This window comes from Diabrotica virgifera, chromosome 4, assembly GCF_917563875.1.
Source record: "Diabrotica virgifera virgifera chromosome 4, PGI_DIABVI_V3a".
Lineage (NCBI taxonomy): Eukaryota > Metazoa > Arthropoda > Insecta > Coleoptera > Chrysomelidae > Diabrotica > Diabrotica virgifera.
In genome coordinates this window covers 56,794,409-56,807,793 of record NC_065446.1, presented here as the reverse complement: position 1 = coordinate 56,807,793, position 13,385 = coordinate 56,794,409, and the positions used below count along the sequence as shown (strand labels likewise).

Genomic DNA, 13,385 nt, shown 5'->3' with positions numbered 1-13,385 from the left:
GATAATAATACCCCAAATAACGCTATGTCTCCACCCCTAGTACCTTCTTCATTATTTAAATTGTGTAGTGTAGATAAAAATAATTGTAGTGCTAGCAAACCTTCTAATGATACCGAAATTATTAGTACCGAATACGGCTATAGAACTATGAACTCCAGAGGTGCTAGGGAAAGAGACCATGAACATAGGGAACCCATAGAGCCTCTTGACCCGCATCACAACTATCATTTAAATCACAACCAGCATCACAATCACCACCACCATCATCACCACCACCGAGAGAGTAGCGTCAAGAGAGGGCAGTTTACAAGGAGTTTGTCGAATACAGAACCACCAGTAGAAGAAAAAACCGGTAAGTTTCTTGCAATACTTTTTTTCCTCTTCGTTTTCTGTATATTAAAAATCTTTATATTGATGGCTTAAGTAAAGAATGTCTCGAATGAGAAACTGGGTGCTATGTCTCAGGTTTTTGTTTTGGAACGTTAAACCCTTTCTGGCTGAAATAAAAATATCACTATTTACTTTGTAACAATATTACTCAACTAATGTTAGGATCCAATTGTTTTGGCTTTGACTCGTTCTAGTCTCTCAGGTGTAGGTACGTGTTATCTTAAAGGCAAATTTTAACAAAGAGAAATCGAAGGGACAAATTAATGATCATATAAACTAATTGAATTATAATATACATTAAAAATTAATTTTAATATTAATAAAAGAAAAGAAGCAAATCCTGCCTAAATCTGTAAAAAATGTTAAAACAATACTTAACAATACTTATGGCAAAATGTATCGTTTGGCGTCATGTAGTTGGATAACTTCTTGGTTTCATGTATAAAAAATAACGCGTTGGCTTCATACAGCTGCATGTAGTGTTAACTTCAATTGTAGATGGATGTATGATGAAGTAGTTTCAGGTAGGTGTTGAGTTCTCCACAGTAACGGATATGCTACTGCAGCTAACTCCTTGTGGTTCGGGAAGTCCAAAATTTCAAATAAGGCAAAAAATCTACAACGAGAAACTTTGTGTTAGCGACAGCATAAATTTTAAACATTTCCTTGCCATTAGGCTTTACAAAATTACAAGCAATTAGACTTTTAAGAAAATACTTAGCAGATCGCAAGGAGTAAGTCAATATATCGATGGCTAAGAGGACAAAAAATAGTGTATGTCCAAAATTGATGTTTTCGGTAAAATCAATTTACCTAAATAAAAGTTTGCGTTATCCGTGACAAACCGTACATACTTTAAAAGTAACTAAATTACAGTTAAGTTTGTGTTTCACCTCTCTTTTACTATATCTTATTCACTTCTATTTCTGTTAGGGTTAAATGTTAACCACATTTAACAAGCTAAAAGTAACCCCCTGTATGGACAAACAATAAATGTGAAGTAAACCATGGACATACAATACATTATTTCGATACTGCAATTGTGAAATATCATAAAATCAGGTTTAAAATAGTATTAGTAGTACAAGTAGTACATACGCAGACGCGTGCAACACATACTATAGGTTGACGACCTCCAATAATATGGACAAAAAATTGTATTATTGGACATACAACATTTGTGCTCTAAGTTTATGGTGTTGTTAAGGGACATGTCTTTATTGCTACTTTAGTAACTAGCAAACCGTTCTAAGAGGATATAAAATAAGAGCACAATAAAGATTTCATCTCGATTGGTATAGACCAGGGACTATCTCTTTTTAAACAAAAATGGACATACAATATTTGTCCTCTTGGCCATCAGTATTTCTTATTAAAATAAATTAGTTAAATTAAATAAAAGATACCAGCTACAAACACCTACATAAAAGTTGATAAGGAACTTAGTCTTGAGAGCCAGAAACCAAATTACCTCAAGATGAAATTGAAGAATACAGATGGTTTATGGACTAAATCACCACTTTAAATAGATAAAAGAGAAACATTAAAACATTTGCCTTCCATTATACGTGTTCGTCATATTTGTTGCCAAAACTCAAAATCGAAATTTCATGTTATATGTTTTGAATAGTAGGCTCTCTCAATGTAAATTCTATAGCGACCAGAAGAGATACATTTTTTTGGTCTCATTAGAGTCATAAAAACAGGAAAACATCGCGCAAAGTTTATAGAAAGTAACTTCATTATTTGTGGCAAAATACAAAAAATACAATACGACATCTGCACTCTTCACTTTTAAACCCAATTTTGATTTTTGTCAATTGGACACTCTAAGCAAAAAATAACGAATTCGTGCTGTCGGTCCAGTTAATACGAATTTTATATAAAAAAATTATTTCGAGCGCGAAACTATCATTCAAAATCGCCGATCCCTTCAAACGTTGTTTCTGAGAGGACGATTCATTCTACACAAAAAATGCTAATAAATATTTTTGTTCAAAATTATCTCAGCTGCATTTCTTGTTTAAGTGTATGAACTCAAACAAGAAATATAGCTGAGATAATGGGTGAGTCCCCTTTCTCCTAATTTTGATGACTTTATGACTAGAGGCCTAGGCCAAAAAGGTCTACACCAGGAAACATATTTGTGGTTAGTAAACTAGTACTACTGTTTTTTTTTTTTGTTTTTTAGATGGAAGCTTAAGTGATACTGCTGTAAGTCACCTGCATGGCCTTGAAGTTCCTCAAAAGGACATGGGAAGGAAAGATGGTCTCCGGGATCGAGATAGGGACAGAACGGGCCAGTTTGTTGGTCTTAGTAAAAAGAGTAACTCTACCAGCCAATTGTCCGCGACAGGTAAGCAATAAACCAGCGAAGACGATATATTAATTAACTGTATTTCTGTCATAACTAGTAACTCTCGTTTGATTTCATACTCTTTAAATATTTAATAATAGCTAAGACAATGTAAATGTATGTCAATATTATTACAATTATCGCATATTTCAATTGATTCTTGTTCACTAAATGTTAATAAAAATAAATAAAAGGTTTAATGTACCTACATAGCTCTGAAGAGTTTTTAACAAGGAAATTTATTCTGCATCTTCTTCCTAGTTTCTTGCTAGGCTTGCGTCTGTTTTTTACTTATTAGATGGCCAATCCATTTCCATTTTTTTCTTTGATTGTAGTATATATTTAGTTACTATTTTGCTTTGTTCTTTCAAATAGTTTTGTATTATTTTATCTGTTGGGCCAGTACATTTTCAGGATTTTTCATAAATATTTGTTTGCAAAAGTTTTCAGATTTTTTAGGTGTAGTTTTGTCCGATTTGCTCATTTCTGCTTCTAAAGCAGCATACTGTTAATGCAACTTTTAAATATTTTAATATTTTTTACCATATTTCGTTCGTTTAACAAATTTTATTTATTACGTTAAATGCATGATGAGCCTTTATTATCCCCATCTGTGTATCCTTTTTACACACCCATTCCTTTCCATGATTGATCCCAAATATGTGAACTTGTGTATCTCTTCTATTTCCTCACCGTTTATCATTTTTTTATTATTTGGGTGGTTATTAGTTTTTTAAAGTTTGGTTTTCTCTCTGTTTATTCGAAGTCCGATCGAGTCAGAGTAATGTGCCCACTTGTCAGTTTTTGTCTGCATATGATTTCGATGTTCAGTTGGCAGGCAGATGTCATCCGCAAATTCAAGATATTCTAACTATTTGAATAGTTTCCATCTGATACTTTTCTCATTATCCAATATATCATACTAAGCAGTAGGGTAGGGGATACTAAGCCCTGTTTGATTTCACTTTCTACAGTTATTTCTTGTGTTACTTCACCTGACTGCTCCAGTTAGGCTTTGTATCCTTCGTAGAAAAGTTTAATAAAGTTTATGATTTCTGTTGGGATTTCATATAATCTTAAAATTTTTCAGACCCCATTTCTACGGTCAAAGGCCTTTTTAAAGTCGATGAAACTCACATTTGTATCTTCATTCCATTCACTTGTTTGTTCCAAGATAATGCTAAGGGTGTAAATGTGGTCAATGGTGGAGTGTTTGGTATGGAAGCCTGCTTGGTTACTTCTCAGTTTTTTATCTAGTTCCGGCTTCAATATTTCCAATATAAGTTTCGTCAATACTTTAAATGTAATGCTTAGTAGTGTTATTGCACCCCAATTATTGCATCTACTTATGTCTCCTTTTTTTGTCATTTTTATTATCAATACCTCCTTCCCAGGCAACCAAATAACGTTTCCAAAACGTTGAAAGGACGTCATAATTATCACCAAACTACGTCAGTTTATCACGTTTTTTCGACGTCGAAAGTCACGTGAATATGATCCACCATAACTGACGTCATTTTTATCACGTTTTAGATACGTGATATCAAAAACGTAGTTTGATGTCGTTTTTTAGATTATTTTTCATTTTATGGTTTTAAAAATACAAAATAATAATTATTCGTATGGGCATTGTTGGTATTGCAATTTTTCATTTAACTGTTTTAAATTTAGCTTATACTTAGGCTAAAAATAAACCAAGAAAGACTTTATAAAAAGCATAGAATTACAATCAAATTAAAATAGGTACTCTCAATGCAACATTATAGAAATTTCACTTTTTATATAAGTAGGTATACTTACTGTGTCAAAACTGAAACAACGTATAAACTAATAAATAATGTATTAACAAATTATCCAGCATAATCGTGAACAACACAAAATAATTAGTTCATTAACAAAAAATAAATACCAAAACACCAAGTATTATTTTGCCACACAAAGCACGTAAACAATAAATGAAGTTTGGAGTCAATGTCAAATAATGTCAATATACAACATTAACATTATAAGCATTAACTCTTTAAACACCTTCCATTTTTGTAACGTGAGACTTGGGCTGTCTGAAATGAAAACGTGTTTTTAAAGGTATTTTAACGTCATTAATCTTACGTATTTAAAATTACCTACAAAAGACGTTTATACGACGTAATGTTCAAACACGTGTATATATTCAACCAAAATTTACGTTTCCTCGACGTTATTGACGTTACTTGGTTGCCTGTGTTCTATTCCTTTGGGAATTTGGGTCAGTCTATATTTCTATTAGTTGCTCAGTATCAGCTTTTATTGTCAATGGGTATATTTTAGATTCCTGCAATTTTTGCCAATTTTTTAGAAGTTTTATTGTTCAATTTCTTCCCTTGTAATTTTTCCAATATTCATTTCTAACTCGGGCAATTCTACTTCGTCTTATATGCCTTGTTTTATTTCATGTTTAGCATATATTTCTTCGAAATATTCGTTCGATCTTTGTATTATTTCTTTTTTATTTTTTATTCTGTTTCCTTGTTTATCTTTTACTTCTCGTTAATTTTTTTGTGCTTTTACTGTTAGGTTTTATATTGTGTATATTGTGTTCGTAGGTCGTTTTCTTGCGCTGCTGTCTCTGATATATTTAGAAGCTCTTTATATAGTTTTTTTCTGGCTTGTTTTTTATCTTTGCGTTATTTGCCTTGTATTTCCTTTCAAGTTTCAATTCTCCTCCGATCCTTCGTTTTGTAGGATTTCTTATTCGATTTTTTCCTGTATAGTTTCTACATGTTATTCTATAGGTTAATAGGCTCGCCTTCGTCTAAAATTAAATTACATAACAAAGTATTCCTTACTTAAAGGATTTACCTGGCAAATATACTTTAAACCTTTTAAAGTTCCACTAAACCTTAGAATACTAAATATTTTGTTTAAAAATAAAATCAAGATAAAACAAATCTAACAAAATCTGCAATACAGCAATGAGTTCACCATGGAGATTATATTATCAAATGCCATTAATTATTTCAGTATTAAATTATATTGTTTTAGCTAAAAATATACATTTCGTCTTAGTTAAGTGTTAGAATAGATTCTATTGTCTCTTAATCATTAACGTGTAAGCTCTATCCTTATTTTCCTTAAAATTTCCAACCAAGGTCGAAAACGGAGAATGGGTTTCGGAAAGAGGGGGAAAACATCATTTACAGTCCATAGATCGGAAGAAATTTTACCAGGAGATGTTAGACTAGCGAAACAAGGATCGTCAGCTTCGAGTGATGGAGAAGGTTCTGCAGATGGAGACAGGTCTCGAATTTGTTTATATTAAAGAATAAGATCGTTTTTCAAAAACATAAGTATATAAATCAACATAAAAGAAAATATTTTTACATAACTTTACAATCTAAATACTATTGCGATACTGTTAAATTGATAATATAGTATAAACAACGTATTCTAAACGTAGCAACTTTTTTATCACATAACTGGCTAGAAATAAACTAAAACTGAAAGGACTTTCGAATTTGACTATTTAGTTTAAAAATTACAAGATATCTTTTTTCCAGAATTTCAGTTGTTTTATTCAGAATCTCCAAAGTGAAATGTGAAATATAAGAACTACATATTTTACAAATGTTGCTTTAGTCCAAACAATATATTAAAAAAAAACACGTTGTTTCTACACCGCTTTTCTGCAAAACTACTAAATTACGAGGTTATCCGATACTTTTTCGGATGCGAAAAATAATGGAACAATCACATTAGTAGACTAGTGGACACGAGTCGTTAAAATAAGAAGGTGCAAGTCACCAAGTGGCAAGAAATATCAGCCGACAGCACAAGAAGGCTTCCATAGAGACAACGACTCGCCAATGAAAAAGTAAAACTGCTTATACAGGGTGTTTCATTAGGAAACGGAAATATTTGAATGGTGAATATAGGTCACTGAGGCGGTTCTAGATAATATATTGTTCGTCCGCTATAACTTTTCCCATGCGTCACGATTCATTTTCAAACAAATTAAGCCAAAACATAAAGTGAAACATACGCCGATGTGTGTAGTATATAGTATACAGTATACAAAATGTATATACACATCAACGTTCGTTTCACTCTATGTTTTGACTTAATTTGTTTGCAAATGAATCGTGTCGCATGGGAAAAGTTATAGCGGACAAACAATACTTTATTTATTGCCTCACCGATTTTATAACCGAGTTGTGTTTTATCAATTTTGCCCATTTTTTCTTGGCCCATAACTTTAGAATTGCCCTGTAGAATTTTTTTAATATTTGGTACACATGTGTCTCATTCAGAACCCAAACCATCCAACTAATAGTCACACGAAAAATCCAGGTCCAGACTAAAAAAAATTATAAATTTATTGTGACCGTGAAACAACACCCTGTATATTGAAATTTTCAACATCCGTTTGCATATTTGAAAAGATCACAAAAAACTAAGTCACTAAAAAAACTAAAATTTAGTTCGCTTTAATTTTTTCGCCAGACAATTTAATGACTTTAATTTTGAAATTATATTGAATGAATTTATTAAGAACTCTTAGATTAAAAAGCAAGTATTATTATCTTTTAATAATAAATTATTAAAGTTAATGAACAAATCCTCATTTTAAAAATAATCTATACTTATTTACTATATTAGAACGACCCATTTACTAATCACAATAAAAATCAACGTTCGGATTAACAAAAAGAATGTGTGTGTACTTTGTACGCACGTAAGAAGTTATACTTCTATTATATGATTTAAACGAAATTAATATACTTTTTATTTATATTTTGTTTAAATATTAAACTAATTTATACTTACTACTTCTCAAACATTTTTATTAGAACAGTGCCAAAAATTAAAATAATAAAAGAATAAAACAAACACAAACACTTTAAACAAGCCACAAATGATTTCTGAACATTAATTGTCGAAAAATTTTTTAACTAAATACGTATTTTCTGAAAATACAATTATATAATAAATATACTTACAATCATAAAATGTTGTTCTGAAGCTATTTCCTTGTGGCATTTTTATGATTAATTATTTATATGGGAAATAAGCCACAATTAAAATGAAAAAAATAATTTTATTAACGTTTCGACGCCCAAATCGGGTGCCGTTGTCAAAATACAAAATACTACTAATGGAAACAAAAATGTTGTTGCTTAGTAAAAAAATTCTTCTAATAATTTATTTAATTTGACTTATTTATATCGGCAATTCAGATACATATGATACATTTTAAAGTAGAAGACTTTAAAATGATATTGCAAATATTTATGAGTTGCGTTCCTAGGACGACTTTACTGAAAGATAGTTCATTCGAATTATTATGAGATCTCTAACACTAGAATTTTAATGTCACCGTTGCATGTGGTTGTCTTTTTAAAGACAGATCACATGCTATGATTTTTTTTTTGTGACGGATATTCTTGAGTTGGGGTTGATTTCATGTAATCGAATGAACTATCTTTCAGTAAAGTCGTCCCAGGAACGCAACTCATAAATATTGGCAATATCATTTTAAAGTCTTCTACTTTAAAATGTATCATATGTATCTGAATTGCCGATATAAATGAGTCAAATTAAATAAATTATTAGAAGAATTTTTTTACTAAGCAACAACATTTTTGTTTCCATTAGTAGTATTTTGTATTTTGACAACGGCACCCGATTTGGGCGTCGAAACGTTAATAAAATTATTTTTTTCATTTTAATTGTGGCTTATTTCCCATATAAATAATTAATCATCATAAAATGTATTAAAAAAAAAACAAAAAAGAAAGTTTCTATTTGGACTCGAACCATCGCTGATAAGAGCGGTTGGTATTTGAATTCATTCGCCTTCTCCGCTTAGCCACGGGCACTATGTGTCATTATTTACGAAGATCGACTAACTAAACGGATTAAACTTGTGATATTTTGATATTTTGAAAATTGATCAAATTATTTTAATTTTGAATTGAAATGATTTAGAATTGAAAAAATACAACAAAACATAGAGTAAAAAAACAATATATAAGGTGAATATTGATAGAAATTTTGATGGTAATCAAATTATATAAATAAAAGTATTACATACTATGTATTTTGGCAGATCAAATAGGTAGGTTTATATTCATGATACATTAACAATTATTACGTACCTGTTGCTTTTAAAAACTATTTAAAAGTCACTACAATATTATAAACTTTTTTGTTTCTGTCCTCACAACAATAAAACTAATATATTATACATTTGTTTACCTTTACCTCCAAACCACAGCTGCCATATCGGATAATTTTTGACATGTCATTTGAACATCCAATCAGAACAAAGTTATAATGCGCATGCGCCGGGCTGATAGGTTTTAACATATAAAAAAATCACCCTCTATCGCCGGTAAAGAAGTATAACTTCAAAAAACATAAAGTAATTGTAACCTTGAACCAACACCCTGTAAATTGAAATTTTCAAAATCGATTTGCACATTTGAAAAGAGCACAAAAAACTGAGTTTATAGGTTTGCTTTAATGTTTTGCGCAGAAAATTTAATCACTTAAATTTTGAAATTAAATTTAGTGAAATTTTTAGATCTCTGGGTTAAAAAGCAGGTATTATTAACTTTTAATAATAAATTATTAAAGTTAGTGACTAAATACTCGTTTTAAAAATAATCAATACTTATTTACTGCTTTGGAACGACCCACATACTAATCACAACAAAAATCCAGGTCCGGGTTAACAAAAAATATAAAGTAATAGTACCTTGAAACAACACCCTGTATATTGAAATTTTCAAAATACCTGAACATTTGAAAAGAGTACAAAAAACTAAGTTTAATGGTTCGCTTTCATTTTTTGCGCAGACAATTTAATGACTTTAATTTTGAAATTATCTCGAAATTTTTAAGAACTCTGAGAACTGCAACAAAACTTTCGATATAATTTCAAAAGTAAAGTCATTAAATTGTCTGCGCAAAAATTGAAGCGAGCCGTTAAATTCAGTTTTTTGTGCTCTTTTCAAATGTTCCAAAATGTCAATATACAGGGTGTTGTTTCAAGGTCACTATTACTTTATATTTTTTTGTTAATCCGGACCTTGATTTTTCTTGTGATTACTAAATTGTCTGACCAAAAAATTGAAGCGAACTGTTACACTAAATTTTTTGTGCTCTTTTTACATATGCAAACGGATTTTGAAAATTTCAATAAACAGGGTGTTATTTCAAGGTCACAATGAATTTATCATTTTTTTTAGTCCGGAGCGGGATTTTTCTTGTGATTAGTAGTTGAGTGGTTTGGGTTATATATGAGACATATGTGTACCACATATCAAAAAAATATACACAGTGGTTCTAAAGTTATGGGTCCAGAAAGAACTGGGCAAAGTCGATAAAATACCCTGTAACTCGGTTATAAAAATTGGTTAGGTAATAAATGTAGTATATTTAGACCGCCTCAGTGACCTCTATTCACCATTCAAGTATTTCCGTTTCGCAATGAAACACCCTGTATACCCTGTATAGGGGAAAAATAAGGAAGTAAAGAAGCATGTGCTGAATAAGAGGGAAAGCTATCGCATGTCAAATATTAGCATAATCGTATTTATGCTTGACACGGTATTGTAAGATAATATTCTAAGACGTAGATTCCTTGCGAAATATTAATTTAAGATCACACTTTCTAATTGTCAACTTTAATATTCGACCTATTTTCAGTTCTATTTCTAGTATAATTATTTTTTCAATTCCTTCGTTCAATCACGAGCCAAGACCTCGATTTTTGACCCTTTGCTTCGTTATCGAACGTATTCGCTTCGTATACTAAACAGGACCTCGATTGTTGACCCTTCGCTTCGTTATCGATCATTCGCTATCTGTACACTAAACAGGGCCTCGACTTTTGACCCTTCGCTTCGTTTTCGAACGTATTCGTTTCGTATATGTTTAGTACACGAAGCGAATACGTTCGATAACGAAGCGAAGGGTCAAAAATCGAGGTCCAGATATAAACCAGGGCGCATCTGTAAAAATATTAGTACCTACATTTGGACGTTGAGAGGTGACTCAACTTTTTTGCAGAAATTGCTTTAAAATAACTCAAATAATAATATTTGAGTTATCCTCCCTCTCAAAATGTCCGGAACATTGTTTAAATAATCAAAATGTCAAAAAATGAAGGAAAATTCGATTTTTCTCTTCGTTTTGTGATTATATCTTTAAAAGTCTTCATTTTCGGGAAAAGTTGTACTAACAAAAAAGTTGAGTAATTAAATTTCCTATAATATAGAATTAGTTAAAAATTTAAAACATATTCAGTCACCTTTGTTGCAAAATAGCAATAATTGCGAAAAAACCATACAAAAACAAGTATTCGCATTTTACGTTTTTAAACTATTTATGCTACACTTAGGACCTTCATATTTCACCCAGAAAAACTTTATGATACAGTAAAATAATACTGTAAATTTAATTAAGATCGGTTTAATAGATTTTGCAAAATAAATTTTGCAATCCAGCTTTCGCAAAAAAAATTCATTTTTTCAAAATGTTACAGGACTGAAAATAAAGCAGATAGCAAGTTGAAATTTTTTTTACGTATAGAAGTATAGTTTACCTTTCATTTGCAATTTGCAAAATTAAAATCGATTAACTACCAAGGCGTCAGGAATTTTTTTAAATAAACAATAATTATTGGTGCTACACGCAGGACAGCGGATAGTTTGCTCTGATTGGGCATTTCAATGACCTTTGATAATGATTGATACATTTTAATTTTTATTACATTTCGATATAAATAAATAAATTTGTTTATTGAAAAATAAAAACACATACTCTATCTTTTGAAATAACACTTTTTTAGCAAAAACTTTCTTTGTTCATATATTTTAACTTAGACAATAAATATTTATTATTTTTAAACATATGCAATGGTTTAAACAATATTTCACAAACAATAATAAAATTTGTTTGATTTTTGTGGAATTAAAATATTAAAATACAACAAAATATAGAGAAAGAAAAAAAAAATATTAGATAAAGATTGGAAGAAATTTTGGTGGAAATCAACTTGTGTGAATCGAACACCGCTGTCCTGCGCGTAGCACCAAAAATTAATGTTTATTTAAAAAATTTCCTGACGCCGTGGTAATATATCGATTTTAATTTTGCAAATTGCAAATGAAAGGTACAGTACACTTCTATAAGCCAAAAAAAAAATTCAACTTGATATCTGCTTTATTTTCAGTCCTGCAACATTTAAAAAAATAAATTTTTTTTGCGAAAGCTGGATTGCAAAATTTATTTTGAAAAATCTATTAAACTGATCTTAATAAAATTTACAGTGTTGTTTTACTATATCATAAAGTTTTTCTGGGTAAAATATTAAGGTCCTAAGTGTAGCATAAATGGTTGAAAAACGTAAAATGCGAATACTTGTTTTTGTATGGTTTTTTTCGCAATTACAGCTATTTTGCAACAAGAGTGACTATTTTTTAAATTTTTAACCAATTTTATATTGTAGAAAATTTAATTACGCAACTTTTATGTCAGTACAACTTTTCTCAGAAATGAATAATTTTAAAGTTATAATCAAAAAACCAATAAAAAAATCGAATTTTTCCTTTATATTTTGACATTTTGATTATTTAAACAATGTTCCGGACCATTTTGAGTGGGAGGATAACTCAAATATTATTATTTGAGTTATTTTCAAGCAATTTCTGCAAAAAAATTCGAGTCACCTCTCAACGTCCATCCCAAAACAGATGCGCCCTGGACTAATACGAAGCGAATACGTTCGATAACGAAGCGAAGGGTCAAAAATCGAGGCCCTAGGCATAAACCCTTAGAAACGTTTCAAATTTTTGATTTCGAATGAACTTTCTCTTAACAGAACTTTCCAATAAATCTGCACCGAAATATTCTGCCTAGCACCAAAAAGACTGGACGAGGAAAACTCTAGGAAAAAATCTACAATTTTTAATACTTTTAGCAGAAAATGTTTTACAACTTATTCAAATACTATACTTTTATGTGTGTAAATTTTACTTAGAAAAGATTTTTGGTTTTTAAAATACAATTATTTGAAATAGTTTTTTTTAACTATATTTTTATTAAAAACGTTAAAAAACTAATTATTTATAGATAAATCTACATAAAAAATGTTTTTAAACCATCCCAATGTTTCTTAAACATTTATGTTTTTCTAAAACGATCTTAAATAAAAAAATCAGTCAAAATCCTGTGTAATCAAAGGTGTAAAACCATTCGCATTACATTTCTGATTTGGACTCATTTTTTTAAGAACCTCTCCTTTATCCCCATTCCTTAAGAGCAAACACGTAGATAGGTACATAGAGAGATGAAAAAATTAGTCGATCTTTGAATAAACATTGTAAAACTGTAATTTTTAACAATAGTAGACATCTCTATATTGTAGCGATCATTTCTTTTGAGTGAGTATATAATTTTCAGAAAGGTAAATTTTCTAAAAATAGTTAAAATAGAGGTTTCCCGTTCTTCGAGATAGTGTAGCTATAGATGCATTTAGTAGGCAATAGAATAGTTATTTACTACTTCTAGGACATACTACTGCTTGTCCTCATATGGCATATTTGTAGACTTAGTAATGCTATGACGCTTGATGTAAAACATATTTCCCACTAAA

The 13,385-nt window shown here is 30.2% G+C and overlaps 1 protein-coding gene across 1 annotated transcript in view; it reads left to right on the top strand.

Moving 5' to 3' along the window:
• The window catches only part of LOC114331790 (regulating synaptic membrane exocytosis protein 2), a 421,091-nt gene that overhangs the window by 309,968 nt on the left and 97,738 nt on the right, over nt 1–13,385 (top strand). Inside the window, exons 13-15 of the mRNA XM_050648222.1 lie at nt 126–352; nt 2,582–2,746; nt 5,875–6,022. Coding sequence (XP_050504179.1) covers nt 126–352; nt 2,582–2,746; nt 5,875–6,022 — 540 coding nt within the window. The remainder of the gene's footprint in view (nt 1–125; nt 353–2,581; nt 2,747–5,874; nt 6,023–13,385) is intronic.